At 55.3% G+C, this 22,733-nt stretch overlaps 11 protein-coding genes across 11 annotated transcripts; 6 read left to right on the forward strand and 5 right to left on the reverse strand.

The window, feature by feature from the left end:
• Positions 1–50: 50 nt before the first annotated feature.
• L969DRAFT_46975 (uncharacterized protein) lies at positions 51–1,565 on the forward strand (the record flags this gene model as incomplete). The annotated part of the gene is made up of 7 exons (XM_014713950.1): positions 51–238; positions 293–474; positions 528–686; positions 740–813; positions 863–989; positions 1,040–1,339; positions 1,390–1,565. 7 exons carry the CDS (start codon positions 51–53, stop codon positions 1,563–1,565), a joined length of 1,206 nt encoding a protein of 401 aa, XP_014569436.1.
• An 87-nt stretch (positions 1,566–1,652) lies between these two features.
• On the reverse strand, positions 1,653–2,033 carry L969DRAFT_93372 (uncharacterized protein; the record flags this gene model as incomplete). Its single annotated transcript, XM_014713951.1, has 1 exon — positions 1,653–2,033. One exon carries the CDS (start codon positions 2,031–2,033, stop codon positions 1,653–1,655), a length of 381 nt encoding a protein of 126 aa, XP_014569437.1.
• Positions 2,034–2,305: 272 nt separating this feature from the next.
• Positions 2,306–2,748, reverse strand: L969DRAFT_46664 (uncharacterized protein; the record flags this gene model as incomplete). The annotated part of the gene is made up of 2 exons (XM_014713952.1): positions 2,306–2,580; positions 2,640–2,748. Coding segments are annotated over 2 exons (384 nt in total), but the record flags the coding sequence as incomplete, so codon positions are not given.
• A 498-nt stretch (positions 2,749–3,246) lies between these two features.
• On the forward strand, positions 3,247–5,020 carry L969DRAFT_86081 (uncharacterized protein). The gene is made up of 6 exons (XM_014713953.1): positions 3,247–3,306; positions 3,357–3,386; positions 3,439–4,111; positions 4,163–4,281; positions 4,331–4,393; positions 4,446–5,020. Exons 1-6 carry the CDS (start codon positions 3,274–3,276, stop codon positions 4,626–4,628), a joined length of 1,101 nt encoding a protein of 366 aa, XP_014569439.1. The 5' UTR covers positions 3,247–3,273; the 3' UTR covers positions 4,629–5,020.
• Positions 4,744–5,609, reverse strand: L969DRAFT_93376 (uncharacterized protein; the record flags this gene model as incomplete). The annotated part of the gene is made up of 5 exons (XM_014713954.1): positions 4,744–4,900; positions 4,954–5,009; positions 5,118–5,249; positions 5,307–5,390; positions 5,475–5,609. 5 exons carry the CDS (start codon positions 5,607–5,609, stop codon positions 4,744–4,746), a joined length of 564 nt encoding a protein of 187 aa, XP_014569440.1.
• A 77-nt stretch (positions 5,610–5,686) lies between these two features.
• On the forward strand, positions 5,687–6,526 carry L969DRAFT_46909 (uncharacterized protein; the record flags this gene model as incomplete). Its single annotated transcript, XM_014713955.1, has 1 exon — positions 5,687–6,526. The coding sequence occupies one exon, from the start codon at positions 5,687–5,689 to the stop codon at positions 6,524–6,526; it is 840 nt and encodes a 279-aa protein (XP_014569441.1).
• A 33-nt stretch (positions 6,527–6,559) lies between these two features.
• On the forward strand, positions 6,560–10,073 carry L969DRAFT_102306 (uncharacterized protein; the record flags this gene model as incomplete). Its single annotated transcript, XM_014713956.1, has 14 exons — positions 6,560–6,624; positions 6,698–6,893; positions 6,940–7,185; positions 7,242–7,389; positions 7,446–7,466; positions 7,515–7,690; positions 7,746–7,802; positions 7,850–8,221; positions 8,270–9,019; positions 9,072–9,178; positions 9,226–9,327; positions 9,378–9,630; positions 9,679–9,730; positions 9,782–10,073. 14 exons carry the CDS (start codon positions 6,560–6,562, stop codon positions 9,910–9,912), a joined length of 2,676 nt encoding a protein of 891 aa, XP_014569442.1. The 3' UTR covers positions 9,913–10,073.
• A 293-nt stretch (positions 10,074–10,366) lies between these two features.
• On the forward strand, positions 10,367–12,363 carry L969DRAFT_86084 (uncharacterized protein). Its single transcript, XM_014713957.1, has 2 exons — positions 10,367–12,004; positions 12,052–12,363. Exons 1-2 carry the CDS (start codon positions 10,378–10,380, stop codon positions 12,324–12,326), a joined length of 1,902 nt encoding a protein of 633 aa, XP_014569443.1. The 5' UTR covers positions 10,367–10,377; the 3' UTR covers positions 12,327–12,363.
• Positions 12,364–12,365: 2 nt separating this feature from the next.
• Positions 12,366–13,501, reverse strand: L969DRAFT_16206 (uncharacterized protein; the record flags this gene model as incomplete). Its single annotated transcript, XM_014713557.1, has 2 exons — positions 12,366–13,273; positions 13,321–13,501. The coding sequence occupies 2 exons, from the start codon at positions 13,499–13,501 to the stop codon at positions 12,366–12,368; spliced, it is 1,089 nt and encodes a 362-aa protein (XP_014569043.1).
• Positions 13,502–13,768: 267 nt separating this feature from the next.
• L969DRAFT_16207 (uncharacterized protein) lies at positions 13,769–16,848 on the forward strand (the record flags this gene model as incomplete). Its single annotated transcript, XM_014713558.1, has 20 exons — positions 13,769–13,841; positions 13,887–13,923; positions 13,973–14,006; positions 14,057–14,221; positions 14,273–14,364; positions 14,419–14,510; positions 14,557–14,740; positions 14,788–14,841; positions 14,895–14,944; positions 14,998–15,036; positions 15,082–15,140; positions 15,191–15,314; positions 15,366–15,619; positions 15,667–15,703; positions 15,753–15,890; positions 15,942–16,079; positions 16,127–16,148; positions 16,195–16,290; positions 16,344–16,575; positions 16,621–16,848. 20 exons carry the CDS (start codon positions 13,769–13,771, stop codon positions 16,846–16,848), a joined length of 2,148 nt encoding a protein of 715 aa, XP_014569044.1.
• Positions 16,849–16,963: 115 nt separating this feature from the next.
• Positions 16,964–22,583, reverse strand: L969DRAFT_93381 (carbohydrate-binding module family 43 protein; the record flags this gene model as incomplete). Its single annotated transcript, XM_014713958.1, has 10 exons — positions 16,964–17,100; positions 17,150–17,874; positions 17,924–18,621; positions 18,922–18,968; positions 19,105–19,281; positions 19,320–19,397; positions 19,466–20,567; positions 20,715–20,746; positions 20,921–21,196; positions 21,248–22,583. The coding sequence occupies 10 exons, from the start codon at positions 22,581–22,583 to the stop codon at positions 16,964–16,966; spliced, it is 4,608 nt and encodes a 1,535-aa protein (XP_014569444.1).
• Between the last annotated feature and the right edge of the window lie 150 nt (positions 22,584–22,733).

A 22,733-nucleotide genomic window follows, 5' to 3' on the forward strand; every position in this document is an offset into this window, starting at 1 on the left:
TTGGCACAACGCTCCAGTGAGGCACGCGCAAGAGAGCTAGAGTGCTCAACATGGCCGACAATTCGACGCTGTCGGATGCCGGCGACAATTCTACCAGCATCAATATGCCCGGCACGGGTACGGCACCGCTGTATGATGCATCAGTCTGGCTACCAGCGGGAGGACCATGGCTCATCGGATGGAACATATCCTTCTTCCTCACTGGCATCATCTCCGTACAGATGTACGATTACTTCAAGTGAGTCCGGCAGCGCTTGCGAGCGAGGTCTTGCTAACGATGGGAGACGTGCAGAAACCATCCCAAGGATAGACGGCTGCATCGCTACTCTGTTGCCGCCTGTGCAGTGCTCATGGCTGTCTTGCTCGGAATGGACTGGACCTCCCTGCTCAGGCGATTCATCTTGCAAGTGCCCGAGGGCAACTTCGATCTACTCGCTTCTTCCTTAACAGGCACGGTCGGCAGAATAGCCATTAGTACGCAAGACGTCCTCCCGTAGCCGGATAATGACTGACAATCTAGCCTGTAGTGTTCCAAAGCATGGCCAACGCACTCGTCCAAGCTCTCTTTGCCGAAAGAGCCCACTCGCTCATCTTTTCCGTGACGCGCAAGCGGATCTTTGCTTGGCTTTTGACAATCACCATCGCCGTCTCTTTTGCTTTCGGCGTGGCCGTGAGCATTCTCAATCGTAAGTCGCCGCGCGTTGCAATCTGGTGCATTGCTGACTCGGTGACCACGCAGTCGCGGTCAGCGACGAAGCTTGGGGACCGCAAGATACTCTACTGAATATCATCTTCACCGATATCTGGCTATGGGTACATCGTATGCTCACAAAGTGATTCTCGAGCTAACACGCTCGTACAGGGCGGCGTGCTCGCCAACCTGCTCATCACTGGCACACTAAGCTGGACGCTCTACGAGTCGACCCGATCGGCAGGCAACTTCAGGCAAACCGAAGGCCTAGTCACTACTATCATGAAGATGGCATGGAGTCAGTCTTCCATCTTCCCTGCTCGGAATCGGGCTGATCGGACGCGATAGGTACATGTGCATTGACATCGTTGTCTGCCTTTGCAGGCGCTCTCGCCCTCAGCGTCGTGCCTGCATCGTCATACAACAACACCTTTGCATTCTTCATGCTCATCACGCCTCGCTTCTATGTCATCAGCTATCTCTTCCACCTCAACTCCCGGGAGCGGCTACGACAGAGACTAGCGGCCGTTCGAACATTCGACGCACCTTCGCGCATGGGCCACTTTGCAGCCAATCAGGCCTTCGCACCCTCTCGCATAGCCGGCATAAGACGCGGATCCGACGAATCCGCCATCTTCGTTATCAAAGGTTTGCCCGAATACTGTCTCGCGCTGCCCGAGCTAACATTGGCTTGACAGAAGAGAAAGAGTCGGCCGATGCAGGCACGCCCAGACTAGAGACGGGCGAGTGCACGTTCAGCGAAACAAGAAGTATCGGAGCGCCAGAACTACGGCGGCCAATCGTGACACACAAAAATGACCACCAAGTTATATTGATCCAGACACAGACAAAAGTGTTTACAGAAGAAGCCTGATCCTCCTTATACGACCGTGCCGATTACACTACACACTGTCTCGCATTCTGTCATCTGTTGTCATCTTATCTGTCATCTGTCTGCACGCTATGTCGAAAGGCGGAAGAGGCTCTTCCAGCTTTGCCGCGTGCTATCGCCACTCGACGCGCTCTTGATGCTCGCATTTGGACTTCCCGCGCTGGAGATCTTGTCATCTTCGGAGACGCAGTGATCTGCTGACTGGCCTGTGCGGCTCTCTTGATCACCCAGTCGAGGTGTCAGGTCGAGATGGGTGAGGCTCGGAAGCTTTCTGCCTTTGCAGTGACGTTCGTCTTCGCGAAGTGCCTTGCGATCGTCGAGATAGACTCGATCGGTCGTCGGATTGACCGGCAGCACGTACTTGGGTGCGTTGCGTCGAGGCATTGGCAGGGACATCGAGTGCAATCGCAACGGCGTAGGTGGCGCTCTCCTCCTTGCCGACGCTGGCATGCTTCCTTGGCTCGCTGTGGCGTGAAGTAGCAGATGATAAGTGGGGCGGACTAGCAGTCTTTATGTGTGCTTCGAGTCAGCGAGCTGTGCTGAGCGAAGTCAAGCCTCCATGGCGGTGTCACGCGGAGTCAAGCAGCGGTTGCATGGGAACAATCTCGGCCGACGACCTAGCGACGGGAGGAGGGTCATGACTGCGAAGGGTCAGTGCGCTTCAGCCACAGTGCGTCCCAATGAGTAGGTTTTAAAAGTTGCAATGATCGTATCAAACGAGTCTACAGGGAGCTGCGACTGCGGGGTGGACAGACAGACTGACGGACGAGCGAGGACAGGCTCAGCCAGCGCGCCGAGGCTGAGTCCATTTTATGCCTTCCGACGGAAGGAGCATCCTGCCATACAAAGTCAGTGATGTACAAAGCGCAAGAGAGATGCAACGAACCCTCTGTGAGTCTAGCTTTGCCGCCCGATGGTTGACAGAGGACTGTGGCGCAAGAACCGCAGTTGACGACGGTGTGCGCGTGAGAAAAGACAATTGAGATTGAAAAGCAACCTGGATGGAAGGAGATCTCAATCAGAGAGGCACGCTATGTCGACATGACAGAGACTGACCTGGGCACTTGACGTCCATGAAATACGAGTTAGGCGATTGTACTAATCTCTTCTTCTTGTGTAGCGCTCTCTGCGACTCGATTGACGGGTTGAGAAGATCGACAGCGAGAGCCTGATGAGATCGAAAGAGTCAGCAACAATCCTGTGCATCTTTGCAAGAATGCCAGGGGTAGACTGGGCAGATGGATCGCGTGACAGGCAGGATGAGCCACAATTCAGAGATGGCGGACGACGCAGCATGCGCTCGGTATGGTCTGCCGCGTTGCTGATCCAACGTCACATGAGCAGGATCGGGCATGTAGGGATCATGCTGAACGCTCCGATCGAGCGCTCTGAGCGTGCCTTGACAAGCTTCTGCCCGATGATCTAGCTGGGTCGTCGTGCATCCGTCGGAGGTGCGACCGGGCGCAATGATCCAGTCATTGGTAGGCAAGCTGCGCAGAGACCAGAGCGATGAGAGGAGAGTCTCGACGTACCATAGTGATGCGCTTGACGGTCTTCTTTGAGGTGGTTCACTTTTTTGAGAGAGTGACTGGCCAGATGCAACTTGAGGGTGGGCATCTGCTTCCTTTGACGCGCTACTGCCTTGGCGGTAAATCGTCAAATCGTCGACGACACCAATCAGTTCGCAAAGATGGGTATTTCTGAGAAGATTGCCGAGATAGAGGTGCGCTCTTTCCTGCACGATATCAGATGATACCGACAGAGATGCTACAGGCCGAAATGGCGCGGACGCAAAAGAACAAGGCAAGCAGCATTTGTTACCAACGGCGCTCTCCGCTGATGCGTCTGTTCGCAGGCCACAGAGTACCATCTCGGACTGCTCAAGGCCAAGCTAGCACGCTATAGACAGCAGCTCCTCGAGCCGACAACCAAGAGTGGCAAAGCAGGCGACGGATTCGACGTGCGCATGTCAGGCGACGCTCGAGTTGCGCTCATTGGCTTTCCCTCCGTCGGCAAGTCTACGCTGCTCAGCAAGACAACAAAGACGGCCTCCTCCGTCGCTGCATACGAATACACTACCTTGACGGCCATTCCGGGCGTGCTCGAATTACACGGCGCGAGAGTACAGCTGCTCGACTTGCCGGGCATCATCGAAGGCGCATCTCAGGGCAGAGGAAGAGGACGGCAGGTTGTCGCAGTAGCAAAGACGGCAGATCTTATTCTCATGATGCTCGACGTGACGAAAGCACAAGATCAACGCAAGCTGCTCGAGGTCGAACTCGAAGCGGTCGGTATCCGCCTCAATCGATCCCGTCCAGATGTCGTCTTCAAGCAGAAGAAAGCCGGCGGCATCACGATCAACGCGACAGTACCACTCACCAAGATTGACGACAAGACGATGAGGACGATCCTGCAAGGCTACAAGATGCACAATATGGACGTCATGATCCGCGAGGACATCACTGTTGACGAATACATCGATGTCTTGCTCGGCAATCGCAAATATGTCAACTGCATCTATTGCTACAGTAAGCTGCTTCCTCGACAGCACGATCAGCGCTCAGGCATCTGCCGTGCAGACAAAATTGATTCCATCTCGCTGGAAGAGGTTGACAGGATAGCCCGACAGCCCAAGAGTGTCGTGATTTCTTGCGAGCTCGACTTGAATCTCGACGTGCTGCTCGAGCGGATATGGCAGGCATGCGCACTTTCTATGGATTTTGCCGTAGCTGATACGACGCTGTCAGGAGCTCAATATGGATCGGATCTACACCAAGCGGAGGGGCAATCGACCTGATCTAGGCGATCCAGTCAGTATACCGCTGATCACACAATCATCCATTTGCTAACCGGGATCCGCAGCTGGTGGTGCGCGCGGGGGCGACGGTCGAGCAAGTCTGTCAGGAGATTCATCGCGGTCTGGCCCAGCACTTCAAGTATTGCCTCGTCTGGGGCAAGTCAAGCCGCTTCAATCCCCAACCACAGAAAGTGGGCTTGTCACATGTCGTCGCTGGTGACGATGTCGTCTCAATCTTCACAAAGTGAAAATCCGGTCTCGATTGTCATCGAGAGCGGCTCTGCGCATGCCTTGCGGCGTCGCTCATAGATCATTGTGCAATGTTGTGATACTCCATGTGTACTCTTCTAAGGAGTTTGGGCCTCAGGACATCTTGCGCTGAGCGTCTTCCTTCATCTTTTGAGCATCGGCGCCGACCTTCTTGGCTTCCGCCTTGGCCTGGCTCGTCACATCGCTGGCAGCATCGGAGATCGTGCTACCGGCAGACTTGGCATTCGCCTTTGCGCCCTCGGCATTGCTCCTGCACGCCAGACGGTCAGGCCAGGAACTCAATGCGCGAGAAGCCAGACTTGCTCGCCGGAGACCTTGTCCAAGCCGGCTGCAGCAGCCTGACCTACGCTCTTGTTGACCTATCACGGCCAACATCAGCACTCACTTTATCGAATCAGAGACAGAAGTGTAGACCTGTCCCGCTCCTCCGTCAGCGATGACCGCACGACAACGTGCAAAGCACTCACCTTGTCAGCAGCGGCTTTTGCCTTGTCGATGACCGACTCGCGCGCGAGTGGTGTGCTCGAAAAGTGAGCAACACGGAGCGTAGCCGGGCGTGCGATCGAGCGTCGGAGTGCGTACATCTTCAGTGGATATGCCTGTCTGCGCGCGTGAACGAGGGGCAACTTCCGATCTACGTCATTTTGCCACGTCACCTCGCGCGCTGGCTGCCGAGTGGTGCCGATCTTGATCTCTGTTCGACGCACCGCTTCAACATTCTTGGCATAGCCGTTTTTTCTCTGTGCGCAGTATAGCATCAATCTTTGTCAGTTCAAACCCCGGCCTGGAAAGCATACGGCCGAGCACCGCCACAGAAGACATACCACAAGCACCGACCGTCGCGCCAGATTTTCACCTCCCTCTGTATTGAACAACAGCACACAACCTACGCGACTAAGCACTCTGTGAGTCTTTTGTGTCCGTGCTGAGATCCGCCCTGCCGTATGCTTGATGATCATCATGCATCTGGGCGGCGCGGATCTGGCGTTCATCCTGAGAGGACCACGCTGACAAGCGCGCAGTCATACGATACACAATGGTCTACACAAAGCATGCTGTTGCGCTTGCTGGACTTTCATGGGCATTGAGCGCGGGCGCACAATCTCTGGGCAGTCTCTCGACGAACTGTGAAGCTGCAGCCTCCGGACTCATCTCGGGCGACTTTGCCTCCTGTAGCAATATCCTCGGATTGCTGACGATCGCCACCGGCAGCAGCTCAGCTTCCATCGTTACACCCCTACAGGGCTACCTGACGACGCTCTGCGCAGACCCTGCTTGTTCGTCCGCCACCATCACTGCCGCCGCCTCGTCCATTGCATCTGGCTGCTCGACCGATCTGGCTTCAGGCTCAGAGACGGCGCAATTGCTCTACGCCGTCGTCAACAACTTCAACTCGATCAGGGACGTCGGCTGCGTCAAGGAGACTGCCAATAACACATACTGCCTCACACAGGTCTTGAGCGACGTTCAGACTGCGCAGGGTAGCAATGTCACGATCAGCACACTCGAAAGCTTGCTCACGTCTGGCAATGGCATCTCCTCAATTCCATCGTCAGCACTGTGCACAAACTGTGGCAAGGCAATCTACATCGTCGGCGCACCCCTGCTAGCTGCCAATGGCACGCTCAGCAACTCGACGATCACCTCTTCTGTCAGCTCAGAGTGCGGCGCGGACTTTGTCAATGGCGTCTTTCCAAGCGGCATCGAGAACGGAACATCTACCTCAAGCTCGACGACGTCATCCGCTAGCCCGAGCGGCACTTCAGGTTCCAGCTCAAGCTCGACGTCCGCCGCCTCTGGTCTATTCGCAAGCTCGAGGTCAATCGTTGCGATGTGCGGACTGATGCTCGCAGGCGCGCTTGCGCTGATCGCATAGACACACTGTGACATGCCTCTTATATAGTTGTATATGACAACGACACGAAGTACGCATAAATGGACACTTGTTTTCGCGCCTTCCTCTGCCCTTCGCCGGTGAGTGAATCTGGAATAATTTGTCAGCATCACGCGCCGGCGGGACGGCGCTCGCTCGACGCCTGTAACAAAGTCAGGTGGAGTCGAGGCACAACCGCGGCCAAAAGCAAGCTCAGAGACCTAGCTGTTCGTGTCTGGACAGCGTCAGCTTCGGAATTTGCGGAGACAGAAACGGATTTGGCGCATCGCGACGGATCATCCCACGGACGGTATCGCTCACAGTAGCTCGAGTCGCTGGAGCTCGGCTAGCCTTGTCAGACCTACCGAAGGTGTCCAACGGATGTGCTAGGCCCTTGCAACGATACACTGAGCCAGCATTCGCCAGATCTGACAAATCTGCAAGCGAAGCACGAGCCCTTGCCCTACGCTGTCTTAGCTCGTCTGCCAAGCATACGAGTGATAGCGGCCCGTTCCATACAGACACGGCATACATCCGTGATCTCACACTCGAACGGAACCGAATCGTTACCTCCAGCGACGCGTAGAAGGCCGCCCAAAGGCGAGAGAACCTCGACAGGCTCGTCAACAACGGCCTCGATGAAGGGCCTCAAGAAGAGCTTCGTGAGTGGTCCACCGTGCCAGCTGCATGCGGACTGAAAGCGCGGACGTTTCAACAGCTGTCACGGCAATCTTCGAAGGACAAAGATAATTCTGCAATCGGGCAAAGCTCACCCAACGCTTCCTCCTCAAGCTTACCCTCCGGCGCTTTTGCGAGCAACGGCAATACGCAGAACACCGTCAATCCTGCCAACCTCAACCTAGCAGGTGTGTCGCTGCAGTAAATTCCCGGACTTGCATAGCTGACCATACTTCTCCGGTAGATGCAGGCGCTAGTAGTAGTGGTCTGTCTTGTGCAGATGCCTCGGAAGATGTGGCTGACGACCACATAGGCATGTCCTCTGCCGCCATGAGTGCGTCCGGGCCCGGTACCAGTACGTCACCAGCGCCAAGCAGGATAGGCGGAGCAGGCGGTCTCTTTAGCGGTCTCAGCAGCAAATCGCGCCAGGCTCCTCCGAGCGCGCTGGCCATTGGGGACGCGCCTTCTGTCGTCGTCAGTCCGGAGACGGTACGCAAATCCTCAGATGCTATGACTTGGCATGCTTGACTGACGTCAATCTCAGGCTGTCATGCCGCAAGATCCGATGCCTCATGCCTCAGCACTGCCACATCATCAGATGGCAAGTTCACCCCAAGTGGAGCTGCCATCTTGCTGACACTCTCGCAGACGACACCGCCCAAGTCTGGGCCGATTGCAAAGCTACGACAAGGCGGCGTACCTTCGCCCACGAGCCAGACGCCGAAAGATACAATTCCACTGGCAAAGACGCCGAGGAAGCAGCGCTCCAGTCGATTCCACGTCACCGAACGTGTCGAGCTAGAACGGTTGCCAGGCTTCATGGAAGTTCATCCGCAAGAGCGACATGATCTCTTCCTGCAAAAGCTTAGGCAATGCGCCGTCGTGTTTGACTTCAATGATGCTTCGACCGATCTCGGCGGCAAGCAGATCAAAGCCCAAGCGCTTCAGGAGCTCCTCGAATGGATCACTCAGCAGCGAGGCGTCATCACCGAAGCTATCTATCCAGAGGTCGTTCATATGGTGCGCTGCCTCGTCCCTTTTGACGTGACGATCCTGACTCGCACTTAGTTTGCATCGAATCTGTTCCGTGCTATTCCGCCGCCGATCAATCCAACTGGCGAGGCTTTCGATCCAGAAGAGGATGAGCCGGTGCTCGAACTGGCCTGGCCTCATCTGCAGATCGTCTACGAGTTCTTCCTACGCTTCATTGAGAGCCCGGACTTCAACACCAATATCGCAAAGCGATACATCGATATGTCCTTTGTGCTTCAGCTTCTCGAGCTCTTCGATAGCGAGGATCCGCGAGAACGGGACTTCCTAAAGACGACCTTGCATCGGATTTATGGCAAATTCCTCAACCTGCGCGCGTTCATACGGCGGTCGATCAATTATGTCTTCTTCCAATTCATCTACGATACCGAGCGTCACAATGGCATAGCAGAGCTACTCGAGATACTGGGATCGATCATCAATGGCTTTGCGCTACCGCTCAAGGACGAACATAAGACGTTCCTCACGCGGGTCCTGATACCGCTACACAAGGTCAAAGGCCTCTCTCTCTACCACCCACAGCTAGCCTACTGCGTCGTTCAATTCCTAGAGAAGGATTCTGCACTGACCGAAGAAGTCGTACTCGGTCTGCTCAAATTCTGGCCAAAGGTCAACTCGCAGAAAGAGGTCATGTATCTCAACGAGATCGAAGAGATACTCGACGTCATCGATCCTGCCGAGTTCCAAAAGGTTATGGTGCCTCTCTTCAAGCAATTGGCGCGATGTGTTAGCAGTCAGCATTTCCAAGTGGCCGAGCGAGCGCTCTATGTGCGTACCATCACAGTTTCCTCCAAGCAAGTCGTACTGACCTGCAAGGCAGTTCTGGAATAACGAGTACATTGTCAATTTGATGGGCGAGAATATCCAGACAATCTTACCCATCGTCTTCTCGCCGCTCTACACAAATTCAAAGTCGCACTGGAATAGGCAAGCTTGTTGCTTGGTACCTGTGACTTGGCTAACGAACGAGGCAGGCAAATACACACGCTCGTCTTCAACGCGCTCAAGCTCTTCATGGACATCAACGCGCCACTATTTGAAGAATGCACAGAAGAATACAAGCAAGAGCGAGCCAGGTAGGCCTATGGCCTCTTGGGTCATGCTCCTCTAATGCTGTTGGGTTCAGGGAGCGACAGAAGAACAAAGCGAGGGAGGAGGCCTGGCAGGCAATGCGCACGACTGCGCTCTCCAACAAGGGCGACGACGTCCCTATGCCGCCCAGCCTGTTACTGCCAGTACCTCGTGCGACTTCGCCACCGCTTTCTTCTGGCTCAGACGATATGACTGGTTTCGATCCCATGCAATTCGCCGACGGAGTGCCGGCTGAGGAGGAGACTGATCAGACGCTCGAAGCGACAGACGGCTACGCAGACAATATGGTGAGCTAATTGCGCGCTACTGTGCGGTCAAGCTCATGCCGCATGCAGCAAACCTTCCCGGAGACGGCGAGGCAGCAGATTGCAGCCGCCAACCCAGCAGGTCAGACGGCTATTGCATGACTGTGACTCGAACTGACATTTCGATGGACAGGATCCGGACCTGGACCAGGTCAGCATGCGAGGAGGAAGAGCATCATTCCTATTGATCCGGCAGTCCTGCGCGAGCTCGCTTCACATAAGTCGCTGGACGACGCCGATCGCACAGGAGCAGGGACGAGCTAGCCTATCATATGATGCATGCTCTGTGTTTCTATTACAGACTTGGTGTGACCTCCCGAGCTGGTAGCAGCGACGCAAATTAAAAATTTCTGCTCAGGAGAGCAAGTCGCTGCCCAATAGGAGCAGAGGGAGGTCGGGCTTCGTATTGCAAGGTTATGACTCAGAAACAGCTCGTGAGTGTAGTCCAAACGGACTGGTGATGATGGTTTTTGTAGCTTTCCTGCTTTGCGCAGAGCGAGAACAGTAGTCACTCAAAAGAGCCATCTCGAGCTGCTGCCTTAAGACAATGCGTGTAGCCGAACAAGAGTCACTGCCGTCTGCGACGAGTGATGCCGGAGCTTTCCGCGCGAGAGTGCACCGACAACGCTCGACTGAGACGTCATTGACTCATCGGCGAGCAGGGAGGAGATTTGATCCGAAGAAATGCGGCGCGACTGTACCGTCACGGCGTTAGGCGGTCCGTCCATCATGACCATCAGGCGGGCTTTCAAGACCTGCTTCGGCTTTGACTCCGATGCACTCGACGATGCGCCTCTATCGGAGAAGCACGAGCCCCTGACGTCGGAATGCAGCAGCTCTGAGCGCTTTATCGCGATCAGCAAGCGAATTAGTACAAGCGAACGCTTAGCAGCTCTGCGTCGCCTCATGAGCGACCAAAAGCTTGCTGCCTACGTCGTTGTGAGCGAGGACGAGCACGGGACGGAGTATGTTGCGCCCAGCGAACGACGTCGCGGCTATATCTGCGGCTTCAACGGGTCAGCTGGCGTGGCTATTGTCCTGAGAGATTGCGCTCAGATCTTCGTCGACGGTCGCTACTACATACAAGCAGCTGAACAGATCGATCACAATTGGACTCTCCGCAAGGTCGGCCAGCCCGGTGTGCCCACATGGGTTGAATATATTGCGACACACCTCAGAGGCGAGCGCGTTGGTCTGGACGCCAAGCTGATCAGTATTTCACTAGGCAAGCAGCTGGAAAAACTCGCATGCATCCTTGTCTTTCCCAAGACGAACCTGATCGACGAGATCTGGTCCAGCAAGCCTGCCCGACCGTCTCGACCCATAGAAGATTATCCAGTGGAATTTGCAGGCAAGTCGACCGTTCGAAAGCTAGCCGAACTTCGCGCCTCGCTCGCGGATACGCAGACACGAGGCATCGTTGTCAGCGATCTGACGGAGATTGCTTGGCTGCTCAACTTGCGCGGTGAGGACGTACCAGAGACGCCGGTCTTCTTTGCCTATGTCATCGTCGATGCCCAGACTGCGACGCTATACACAGATGCGCCGACCATAGACAGAGCCGCACAGATTGCGCTCGGTAACGCGTCTGTCACCATCGCAAATTACACTGCTTTCTATCCTGCCTTGGCAGACTGCTCGGCTGGCTTTGCAGTCGGGCAAGACGCCTCGTTCGCAATCGCCACCAGTCTGAAAGAGGCCCGAGTACTAACGGTCTCGCCTGTCGGGCTAGCGAAATCGATCAAGAATCCGCTCGAGATTATGCGTATCAAAGACGGCTACGTTCGCGACGCAGTTCAGTGGTGCATCTGGGCCGCCTGGCTCGAAGAGTTGCTCGTCAAGAAGAAACAAACCATATCCGAGTGGGATGCAGCGGAAGAGCTGACCAGATTGCGCAAGCAAGACAGACACTATCGCGGTCTGGCCTATGAGAACATATCTGCCACGGCAGGCAATGCTGCAATGCCTCATTACGCACCTACTGCTCGCCAATCCAGCCTCATCGATATCTCTACGCCTTATCTCAATGATTCTGGGCCTCAATACGGCGACGGCTGTACGATTGACACCACACGGACCATGCACTATGGTAAGCCGACATATCTCCAGAAGATCGCCTATACACGCGTATTGCAAGGTCACATTGCTGCAGCTACCGGTATGTTTCCAGAAGGCACGACGGGTGCTACATTGGACGCGTATGCGCGTCGTCCACTCTTCAACATCGGTCTCAATTACAGCCATGGCACGGGTCACGGCATAGGGTCGTATCTTTGCGTACATGAAGGTCCGCTCTCGATCAGACAAGGCAATGCGATACCTCTCCAAGAGGGTATGGCTTTCTCAATAGAGCCAGGTAAGTGATCTTGTCTTATGCCCGAGCAGGCTGACTCTGATCTGCAGGCTACTATGAGGCAAACGAGTTTGGCATCCGAATCGAAAGCATCTATACTCCTAATCCAGTCATGCGGACAGATAGCACAAAGTGGTTCACGCTCCACCGTATCACTCAGATTCCGATCGATTTAGTGATGGTCAATTGGGACGAAATGTCTGAACTCGAAATTCGCTGGCTGCGAGCGCACAATCGGGAATGCGCTGATACTGTTCGCGAGCATCTCGACCCGAACGATAAGAGGACATTGCGATGGCTCGAGCGGCAGTGTAAGATCAAATGATGTTGTGCATACGCATGCAATGTGTACAATCTGTGTGAATCAGACCCGGCTCCTTCTAAACTGCACGAGACCAAGAATGGCGGCAATGAGTGACAAGATCTTGAGTTTATTTTTACCTATGGCCAGTCTGAGCACATAGGAAATATCGCGAACGGTGGCGCCCAGTGCCAGTGTCATGTAAGCTCGTCTACCGAACTCGGCATAGATAGTATCCTCCGTCTCGTCTGTGGTGATCTCGAGTACACCCTTTGGATCGACGATGAGCATGCGACCGTGAATATTGGGGCATGTGGCTGCACGAATGAGTGCGCCATTGACATCCTCGAGGTCGCAAAGGGGTAGACCCACCAGACCGAGCCTCGTCAGAGGCTCTATGATGCCGGTCGAGGCAAACCAAGGGTGAATTGAGTTGACGCGGAATCCTTCGGCGGCGCCTAGGAAAGTCAAGGACTGAAGCAGACCTCGTACGCCCCACTTGGAGGTGGAGTACATGGGCGCCATAGGTACGCCGTGGAAGCCAGCCATGGACGAGAGCAAGATGATAGCTCGGCCCGCATCGCGATGCTTTCGCAGGTGATATACCGCCAGTTTGACGGTATAGAGCACACCAATCAGGTTGATATCGAGCGTGCGCAAGTCTGGCTTCGTGAGCTCGCCATCTGCACCGATGACGTCGTCTTCGAATCCAGGATGTAGCTTCTCGGTAACGCCTGCATTGGCAAAGACGATGTCGACCTTGCCATAGGTCCTCTCGGCAAGCTTGAAGAGGTCGACCTGCGATTGCCACGAAGTGACGTTGCAGACTGTGTGAACGACCTTGCCGCCTGCGAGCTTGATCTCGTCTGCTACAGCTTGTAGTCCGGCTTTGTTGACATCGCCCATGACGACCTTGGCTCCATTCCTGGCGGAAGCCAGAGCGACATTACGACCGAACCCACTGCCGGCGCCTGGTAGCTCGTCAGCTGACATCAGAAGCGCAGCTCTAGATGCATACCCGTGATGACGACGACCTTGTGCTTGAGCAGCTTCTGGTACTGATAGAGCTCTGATTTGTGCAGGGACCGACCAACTCGGCGAGTGGTAGCCAAATCGCTGGCGTATTTGTTTGCATACAGCTTCATGACATCGTGAGGAGCGACGCCTTGCATGTCGGCCTCGTCTGCGATGTCGGTCATCTTGTCTCGAGCCGCTGCAGGCGTGGCGAGCTAGGTTCCGTCGAGAGTGCGAAGCAATTGCCGACACGGATCAGACTGGGGAAGCCCGGCTATCTTTCCATTGCACACGTCATCGATTCTTGGAGATGACCGAAGCAGTCCGCGCGAGGCCGCAAGCGATTGACGTGGCTTTGCTAACACCCTTCCTTTCCCTCTGCTATCCGCTCTTCTGGCTGCAACGCGGGCGCATCGTCGTTGTTTGGCAACGAGCTCCTGTCCTCGACAATTATGCCGTCTCACCTTGCTTCCTCGACAGCGAGATACAATAAATCGCGAGTCGGCAGTCAAGCAGAATGCGTGCGTGCTCGGGATCAGCCCAGTTGTGCGAGCGCTTAGCTTCCATCAGTGTCCAACTTTGCCTCTGGCTATCTCGGTCCAGCCTCGTACGTATCGCCAGCCAAAGACATAACGTCGGCTCATCTGATCCGCCAGTGCACGCGGCTTTCTCTTCTCATGCTGCATCAATGTACGCTCGTCGTGTCGTCGGTTCGAAGCCATCGCTCACCCCGCAATCAGATCTTCCTGCTGGGTAGCAGCTTGTGCCAGCTGTACGAATACTTTCAGAGATTTCCGTCCGACCAACCCATCTTCAAAGCATTGACTGCCTTACTTGGAATCATCAACTTTGTCGACGCCATCTGCCTCGCACACCTTGTCGACTTCATCTTCATCAAGCGCTGGGTCAGTGATTGCGCCTGCTGAAGCTGCCAAACCGCTCATACGCGTTCGTAGGGCAATCGACCCGGCCTTGAGGGTTTCTTTTGGCAGTTCGACTACAATGTCGTGTGTCTCCTCATCACCTCGGTCTGCGTACAGCTCTTCTAGTCGGTCACACATCTGGGACTGACCACTTATCGCTGACGAGCGAAAACGAACAGCGCGTGGCGACTGTCTGTCTTGACGCGACCACGCATCTGGCCTGTCGTGGTGGTCATCTGTCTGGCCATGCTCAATCTCGGTGTCGGCATTGGTCAGTAGCGTACACGCTGGCCCGATCCTGCTGACGTCGTCTGCAGCTACACTCATACTGGTTTTCCTCGTGCCGGCTCCCACGCAAGTCGGCAGCATCGTCTGGGTTTTCACCGTCAATCTCATCGTGCCCGTCATTACCGACTGCGTCATTGCCGGACTCATCGGATGGCGCTTGTCCAATGCCGCTTCTGCAGTCAAGGAAAAGAATGCTGGAGACGTCATTCAGCGGTACGTGCGTCTTGGCCTGTCAGGATCATCGCTCATGAGTCATGCAGAGTCATACGCCTCACGTTCGAAAGCAACGGTATCACCGCCGCTTGTGGTATTATGTGCGTCTGCTCATGGTACATTCTGGGCGCATACTGAGTATGGCACGCTGCAGATGCTCGCTTCTCTTCATCGTCAATGGCTTGCTCGTCCGTGTCGTGCTCTGTCAGTCTCACGCATCGATGCCCTTGTATTCACTAACAACAAAGAGCGAACAGCCAAGGTCTACTTCTTCGCATACCTCTGGACTATGAACAGTGAGTAGTGCAAGCAAGCTCAGCTCCCCGCTGACATGCGCCAAGGCCGAGTCGAGACCGTTTTGCAGCTCGAGAATGTCAAAGCGCAGCGCATGATGAAGATGGTCAGTCGCTCTCTTGGGTGTTGCGAGCCAGTTGATCAGATTCTCCGCAGGGCAACGTCTCGGGCGTCAATGACGACCAACCTATCTCGGGCAAGATCGAGGTCTCCCAGTCGACCTCTCGCTCGTACGAGAACCTGAGCAGTAGCCATGCGAGCCACAGCGCAACTGGCTATGGTGCCAAATAGGTCCGGGCCCCAATGCATCACGTTTCAGCTCTCGTTTCAGCGTCAGCAGAGTCGTCCTCCGCAACGCACTACATCCTCGAAACCGACAACGAGTCATCAAGCAGCATGGCTAGCGCAGGAACTGTTCCTGAGCTTTCGCCCGATGTTGTGGCAGCCATACAAAAATCACTGGGTGCTGCTCAGTCGTTCCTCATAGCGACGTTGTGCGCCTGGTTTGTCGCAGGCATCAATCTGCATCAAACATGGGTCTACTTTCGGTTCTTCAAGTCGGACCATTGGGCGATGAAGGCGTTTGTACGCAGCTCGGCTCAACAGCCAACCAAGGCTGATGTCTGCCACAGGTGATCACAGTCGTGATCGTCGCGGCAGTGGATACATGTCAGCCTGGCACCCTCAGCCGATCGCGACCGGGCTGACTCATCGACAGGCTTGCTCTTGACGGTCTCTAATTTCTGGCTCATCGATAACTTTGGCTCGCCACCTGCGCTAGACAGCTTTGCAATCGGTCTACCCGTCCATCCTGCCTTGCTCGGCATACTGACCCTACTCGTACAATTATTCTACGGTCAGTCAGCCGGCCGCTTTCAAATATCACGCGCTGAGATGCTTGTGCCAGCCTATCGGATATACATACTCTCTCGACGGTCCATCTTCTTGCCTGGATTCGTCGTCATACTCGCCGCATTGGGCTGCGCCGCCGGCGTCTGGACAGCTTGCCATCTATATAGTGCAGGCGCCTTCTCTCGCGATCACGGTAAGTCGCAGTACAGTCGGATCGATAAGACTGACCGCATCATGCAGGTGGCGACTGGGTCAAAGCATGGTTCGTCATTCAGTCGTCAGCTTGACAGCTCTGACGCGCAACACAGTTCCCTCTTCTTGCCCGCAGCTGCAGATGCCGTCATCCTCGTCAGTATGGTCGTCTACCTGCGGGAGGCAGTTGCAGAAGCTGCGTCAGCCGAAGAGTAAGCTTCCCTGCGCAGTGTGAATTGCGCCCACGTTGATGCGCCTCGAACAGCTCGGTCTTACTCTTCAACCGGCTCTGGAGGGTCTCATTGGAAACCAACTTTGTCACCATGCTCCTTGCGCTCTTGAGCGCAGTCTTATTGCTCGTCGCGCCAGCAAAGGTTTATCTCCCGATTCCTTTCGTCATCGGGCAGGTCTATCAGGGGTGCTGCCTATACTCGCTCAACAGCAGACTCAACACCGTCGTACAGCCCACGCTGAGCGCAAAACAAGACCTTCTGGCAGTCAGTCACATAATGTGCGAACGATATGTGCTAACGAGTGCGCAGCACGGGGGCTCGCAGCCTTTAGGCACACCTGCGCTGGACTATGCTCGTCTTTTGAGCGAATTGCAACGGCCTGACAAGTTCGATCAGGGCTCGTATCCTCTTGCGCCCTTCACGAGCCAGTACATGCGCCCAGAGCTGCTGCCGTGCGATGCAGAGACGGAGCTCGAGTTCCTCACTGCTGCCGAGCGACACGACGACTGTGGCTTCTCAACTCGAGCTTATCATTAGCAGGACATATCAGTTCGCGCAGGCGTGTTCAATCATTGCAATCTCGTGGGATCTTGTTTCAGTCAACAGGCACATGTATGTATCGTAAGATGGATCGGTTGCGGCTCTGCGGCAATCAAAGTGGACGCTCGTCGGCATTGCGGACGAGATTGAAGAAGAATCGGACGGCATCGATGTGTTCAGAGATGGACGCCTTTTCATCAATAGTATGGATGTGCGACTCGGCCATTGTCATGATGGTCGGAGTGAATCCTGCTCTACCATCAGCTGCGCGAACGCATCAGAGTACTGAATGACCCACTGAAAATATGGCTGGTGAGGTTCCAGAAAGATCGCGTATCAGTGTTGCCCGTCATGAGCGAACCAGCGAAGGAGAGATTGCCCGGGAAGCGCTGTTCGTACGTGTCTAATACGGTGCCACCTAGCAGAGCGTATGGAAGGTCATTCGGGCCATGTGGCGTGATAGGCGCGACGGCAAGCTCGGCATGAGCAGTAAGCGTGACGTTGCCATATGTCTGTCCCCCAGAGCTATGAAGCTGCCCAAAACTGTCTTGCCGCAAATTGTAACGCCGGGCAATAGTCCTGACGACATTGCTAATATGAATTTTGACAGAGTCGAGAGAGTCTTCGAGACTAATGCGGTAATTGACCTTTGCCTGAACCTGTTCTGGCAGTGCGTTGATCTTGCTGCCGCCGCTGACAATATCGACTGCTTGGCTCGTCTGGAGCATGTAGCGAGCTTCCAGACTCTCCTCAGCCATGTGCTTGGCGAATGCATCCAATTGGCGCTGGCTATGGCGTGCTCGTCGCACGTCTGCTGCTGATCCATCCGACAGGAAGGGAATCATACAGTTGGCCATGCTGAACACTGGGCTGTCACGCGAAAGTCTAGCTTGGAATGGCTTGGCTTCAAGCTCGGTGATGATGGCAGCGAGGATGCCAATACCCGTGTGCGTGGGTGGTACGGATGAATGACCCCCAAGTGTATTGACGGTGATGTCGACATCGAGGTGGCCTTTCTCACCACTGCTCATCGAGCATCAGATGCAGCCCTCAGACGGGAAGAATGACTGACATAGCGGGCAGCGCAAAGACACGTCTCTGGTTGCTCAGAGTTGCAAAGCCATTGCCTTCGTCAACAAGCATAGCAATCGAGTCTCGCCCGTACATTTCTTCAAGCAAGCGAGCGATCTGGTTTGCGCCGTTGCCCGAGCTCTCTTCATCAGCGCCGAACGCTAGCAAGACGGTACGACGAGGAGAGAATCCGCCCTTGAGGAGAGCTTCAATCGCTTCCATGATGGCGACGAGCATCGACTTGTCATCGCTTGCGCCTCGTCCGAGCATATAGTCACCTTTCGTAAGACCGCCAAAGGGCGGGAAAGACCACTTGCTCTCGGTATCGCGATTGACGGGCACTACATCTTGATGAGCCATGAGGAGCAGCGGCTTGAGCGTTGCGTCTGAGCCTTTGAGCGTGTAAAGCAGATTGTGCGTGTCGACGCGGCGGAGCTCGAGGAGCTCGTGCACGAGTGGGAAGGAGTCGCGGAGATAGTCTGCAAAGGCGAAGAAGGCCTCCCAACGCTTATCGTCTTTGACCGAGCCTAGATCATCAAAGGAGGGCGTTTTGACCTGGATCGCTTCCGAAAAGAGACCGATTGATTGCTTGCGATAAGCTGGCGTGGACAGATGAGTATACTGCGAGTCGAGTGCAGCGTCGGGCAAGGGCTTGATGGCGCTAATCGCAGGACAATAGCGCTCATCACCAGCCTCGAGCTGTTTATCAAGAGCGTCACGAGCCGAGAATGCAACCCAGCGCGCGCCGAGCGATATGATGGCGAACAGTACGACGATGTGCCACACAATGCTGCGTCGGCGACAAGCTTGCGAGCGCGGTGCGTCATCATCGACAAGCTCAATTCGGCCCATGCTGCTCCTTTGCCTTGCCAGACCTACTGTCGTTCGCAAGGATCAGTCTCTCTCGCGCTTTGCAAGCTCTTTGATAGATGAGAGGCAGCGATGCGTAGCGGGATAGGTCCTGAGCGGGGTCAAGCGCTATACAGTGTGTTGGTCGACCACGCGCTCCTCGATAATGATAAGATCCGATCGCAGACTGTCGATCTCTAGAGATTAAATACGCTGTACGGCCACGCGGGTAGCATCAGGCGAACAGATGCTAAATGGCTAATACAACAGTCATGCCGAGGGCGAATGCGAGGACGAATGCGGATGCAAATTGCGTCACTGGCGATGCGCTACTTGTGACGGCGACAGAGGTGCCGTCTTCGGTCTGCTCATTGATGATCAACCCGGCGGTCGAAGTGAGCGCCGCAAAGCCCATGCGACCTCGCGTGGTCTCGAGGGAATGGATCGCATAGACGTTCTTCAAGAACGGTGCGCCGAGAATCCAGGCAGGTAGCGAGCTCGATGTGCCTGCTGGGAATAGCGTGCCGCCAGCGCTGCTCGAGCTGGACGAAGTCGATGTTGCGATCGCGTTGGCGAAGCACAACCGCCCGGATGTCTCTGCAACATTGCCAATCCAGTCAGTCGGACTGCCAGCACACGTAAGCTTCTGATTCGGTCAGGTGCGCAAAAGTTTACTTGATGGACCAGTAACGACCGCCCCCAAACTGCAGTGAGACTTGTATGCGCGACGAGCAGGGCAAAACGTAGCCTGATGCGCCGCCCAAGTCTACTTTCTGCGCCGATCGAACATCCGAAAAGAGCGAATCGAGTATGTCTGACGGCAGAAGCATAGCAGATGTGCCGCTGTCAGTGATGACGATTGGATCGCCATTGCTCGTTATGTAGGGGGCACTGCCCGTGTCTTGCAACGAGATATCCTCGCCATCTTTGCGCAACCCAGTGAGAGGGAGAGTCCAGTATGACTGAGACGTCAGAGCAACGTCGTGCCATTCGAGGGTACTCGCATCGTACAGTCGGCTATCGTTGCCGCCTAATGTGATCTGTCCGAGTGTACCTTTGGAGCCTCTGGCTTGGTAGATCGAAAACTGTGGCGCTTCAAGCCGATCTGATTGCAGCAAGCTCGTGAGCAATCCTGGCGTGACTTGCGAGTTGGCGGAGCTCCTTGGCAATCCCATAATGCCGGCCACATCGCTGCCAGTCTCGCCGATGCCCTGAGTGGTTGCAGCAGCGGCGAATGCAATGCCAGGAATGGATGCGTTGGCCAGCGTGATGGTGTCACTCGCCGCTATACCTGTCGCTGCGCCCGTACCATATGTATACGTAACACGCTCGCTAGACGCCTTGAACGTCGAAGAACTACTCGAATTGAAGACATCGCCGTCGGACAAGGCAGATCCACAATAGGTGGCCGTGGACGATAGCGAACATGGCAAGGTGGGTATGACGAGATCGCTCGAGCCAGTGTCCATGATGACGTTGATCTGTTGCGGTGGAGTGCCTATACTTATGGTCGAATACCATTCGAGGTTCTCAAAGACCTGAAGAGGGACATTGAGGACATCGCGCTTGCTGAGATACCCTTTGCGAGCTAGATCGTTTCTCTTCTTGAGCTGCGTGCTACGCCTCGGGACGAGTGGGAGATGAAGAATGCCCGCCTTGTCAAGACGAGTGCCATCGAAAGATGTCGACAGTGCGGGCGCGCTGGTGGCAGGAGCCGTCGAAGCTGCCCATAGGAGGCTCAGTAGTATTGATCGTGATACTGTTTTGCTATGCTTCTGCGCCATGCCAATGCTGAACTACGCACCGAAGCAGTCAAACCGAGCGTCGAATGCCTGTCAATAAGAGTCGATGCAAGGCGTCGAGGGCAACGATAGGGTGTGCTGCTCCCGACTTTCTCTTGCTCTGGTGAGCATCGATCGAGATGACCTGCATCGCCGCTACACTGTCTGGCTAGGCTGGGCAGCGTCATGCTGTTCTGTTCAGAGGAAAAGCTTGGCGATTGAGTCTTGTCTTGGCAATAAACGCGTGTCTTAGCTACGACGTGCCCCTAGCGAGGCTGCGACAGGCACAAAAGTCCATTGCATTGGATCCAGCTAGAGCACAGCAACTAGTCCGCCCAGAGCAGTCAGTGTCCTGAGCGAAGGCGCACGCTTCACAGCGCTCGAGAAACGCTGACCTGGCGTCGATCCAGTGGTCTGCGGAGGTTGCTCTTCCTCAGCGGGGTGGCCCGCTCTGACAGATGACAGGCTCGGCTTTGTGCTGACGTGAGCAAATCGATTGGCCATACCTGGCACGAAGCACTTGTCTGCATTGGCCTGCACGGCCGCCCAAGTTGTCGGAGCTTGAGGGTTCAGTGACGCTGTGCCGCCGTAGTTGCAAAGCTCGGGCCTTCCACCTTGCTTGTAGTAGTGCAGCGTCATCGCATCTACCGACGGTATGAGACCAAATGCAAGGCCTGAACGGAAGATACACTCACATGCAAGCTTTTGCAATGGTGTGCAAGTCGAGTAACGGCCGTAGATACCCGTTGCGCCATTGCCGCTGATCGAATGGCAGTCGGCGAAGCCGACGAGATCGGAACAAGCAGCATTGGTCTGATCACCAATCTGAGCGGCCGTCAGATCTGGATGGGGTACGCAAGTCAAGGCGGTATTGACTGCGCAAGCACAAGCGCGGTCTAGTGGCGTAGGAGGCAGAACAGGCGAGACATCGTAATTACCGTTCTGAGCTGGACAGATCTGATGTGGCACAGGCTGGATCTCAGCAATCGTCATGGGAGGACCGTGATGGGTTTGAAATGCTGACGCAAGGGTATCGAAATCGGGCTCTTTGACGACAATGTTGTTCGTCAGAGTGAGATTCCTGATGAGACCGAATCCCATGTCATCCGCCATGTACTCGAATGCTGCTGCGCCAGAGAAGACTTGGGTCATGGCCGGCGAGTAGATGGCGGCAATCTCTCGCCAGGGACGGTTAAGTGTGCCCGTGATACAGCCTATCTCTGAGAGGAAAGCAGGCACGCTGATGGCGTCGAATGCAGAGACAAGTCGGTCATAACCTGAGGACTGGAACGTCTGGCCGTCAGGCGTGGGGCACCACCTGTAGGTGTTGACGCCATAGAGATCGAGAGCAGAGGCGGGATCGCCACAAGTGAGATAGTTGGCCGTGTTGAAGCTCCATTCTTCACCGTCGACGGCGTTATAAGTTATCCAGGCGTTGCTATCGATCGAGCGCAAGAACGACTTGGCGTCTCGCACAGCAGCTCGGATGAAAGGGGCATCAGCTTGGTTGATGACGCCGGAGATGACTTCATTGGCAATGCTGAAAGCGAGCAAGTTGGGGAAATGGCCGAGATTGCTCATTGTCGCTTGATACTGTCGCTTGAGACCGACATGCCAGCTAGGGTAGGCACGGTTGATGGACCCGCTGCCCGGCAAGGCGAGACCAGCGATGATGTAGATGCCATTGTCGTTGAACAAGTTCATGCAAGCACGATGATCAGCGGTCGGCGAGACCGAATAGACCGAGAGCAGATTGACGCCGAGCTCTTTGAGATAGGGCAAATCTCTTTGGCAGCTCGCCAGATCAGCAAGAGGATCGATATACGTCGCAGGCTCTCTATAGCCACCCTGACGCTGGTTCTCTGCAGTCTGTTGCTCCGGCAAGCCTCTCGGTTGGTATACGACGCCCTTGATGAAGAAGCGTTGACCGGTCGCATCGAAGAGGTATCTACCGTGTCTCGAGAGAGGGGACACGGCAGCTTGGGTCATGCCGCACAGCAGCGATGACAGTGTAACGAGCGAGGTCTTCATGCCGGTCGAGTTGAGAGAACAAAGGTCGCGGAGATGTCTACTTTGGCCGTTGCTAGGAGCAGAAACGTGACACGGCACTGCCTTTCGTCACGGCGTCGCAATGACAGCGCCATTCCTGAGCGTCTGAAGGACCGAGCGTGTGTCAGACTT

This window comes from Mixia osmundae (assembly GCF_000708205.1).
Source record: "Mixia osmundae IAM 14324 unplaced genomic scaffold scaffold_3, whole genome shotgun sequence".
NCBI classification, from domain to species: domain Eukaryota; kingdom Fungi; phylum Basidiomycota; class Mixiomycetes; order Mixiales; family Mixiaceae; genus Mixia; species Mixia osmundae.

Excerpts from the sequence above, each read along its gene's own strand:
- L969DRAFT_86081 (XM_014713953.1), top strand. The coding sequence starts at position 3,274 with ATGGGTATTTCTGAGAAGATTGCCGAGATAGAG. Across the intron at positions 4,282-4,330 it reads TGCTCGAGCGGATATGGCAG|GAGCTCAATATGGATCGGAT; the intron begins GCATGCGCACTT and ends CGACGCTGTCAG. Across the intron at positions 4,394-4,445 it reads GACCTGATCTAGGCGATCCA|CTGGTGGTGCGCGCGGGGGC; the intron begins GTCAGTATACCG and ends CGGGATCCGCAG.
- L969DRAFT_86084 (XM_014713957.1), top strand. The coding sequence starts at position 10,378 with ATGACCATCAGGCGGGCTTTCAAGACCTGCTTCGGCTTTGACTCCGAT. Across the intron at positions 12,005-12,051 it reads GGCTTTCTCAATAGAGCCAG|GCTACTATGAGGCAAACGAG; the intron begins GTAAGTGATCTT and ends TCTGATCTGCAG.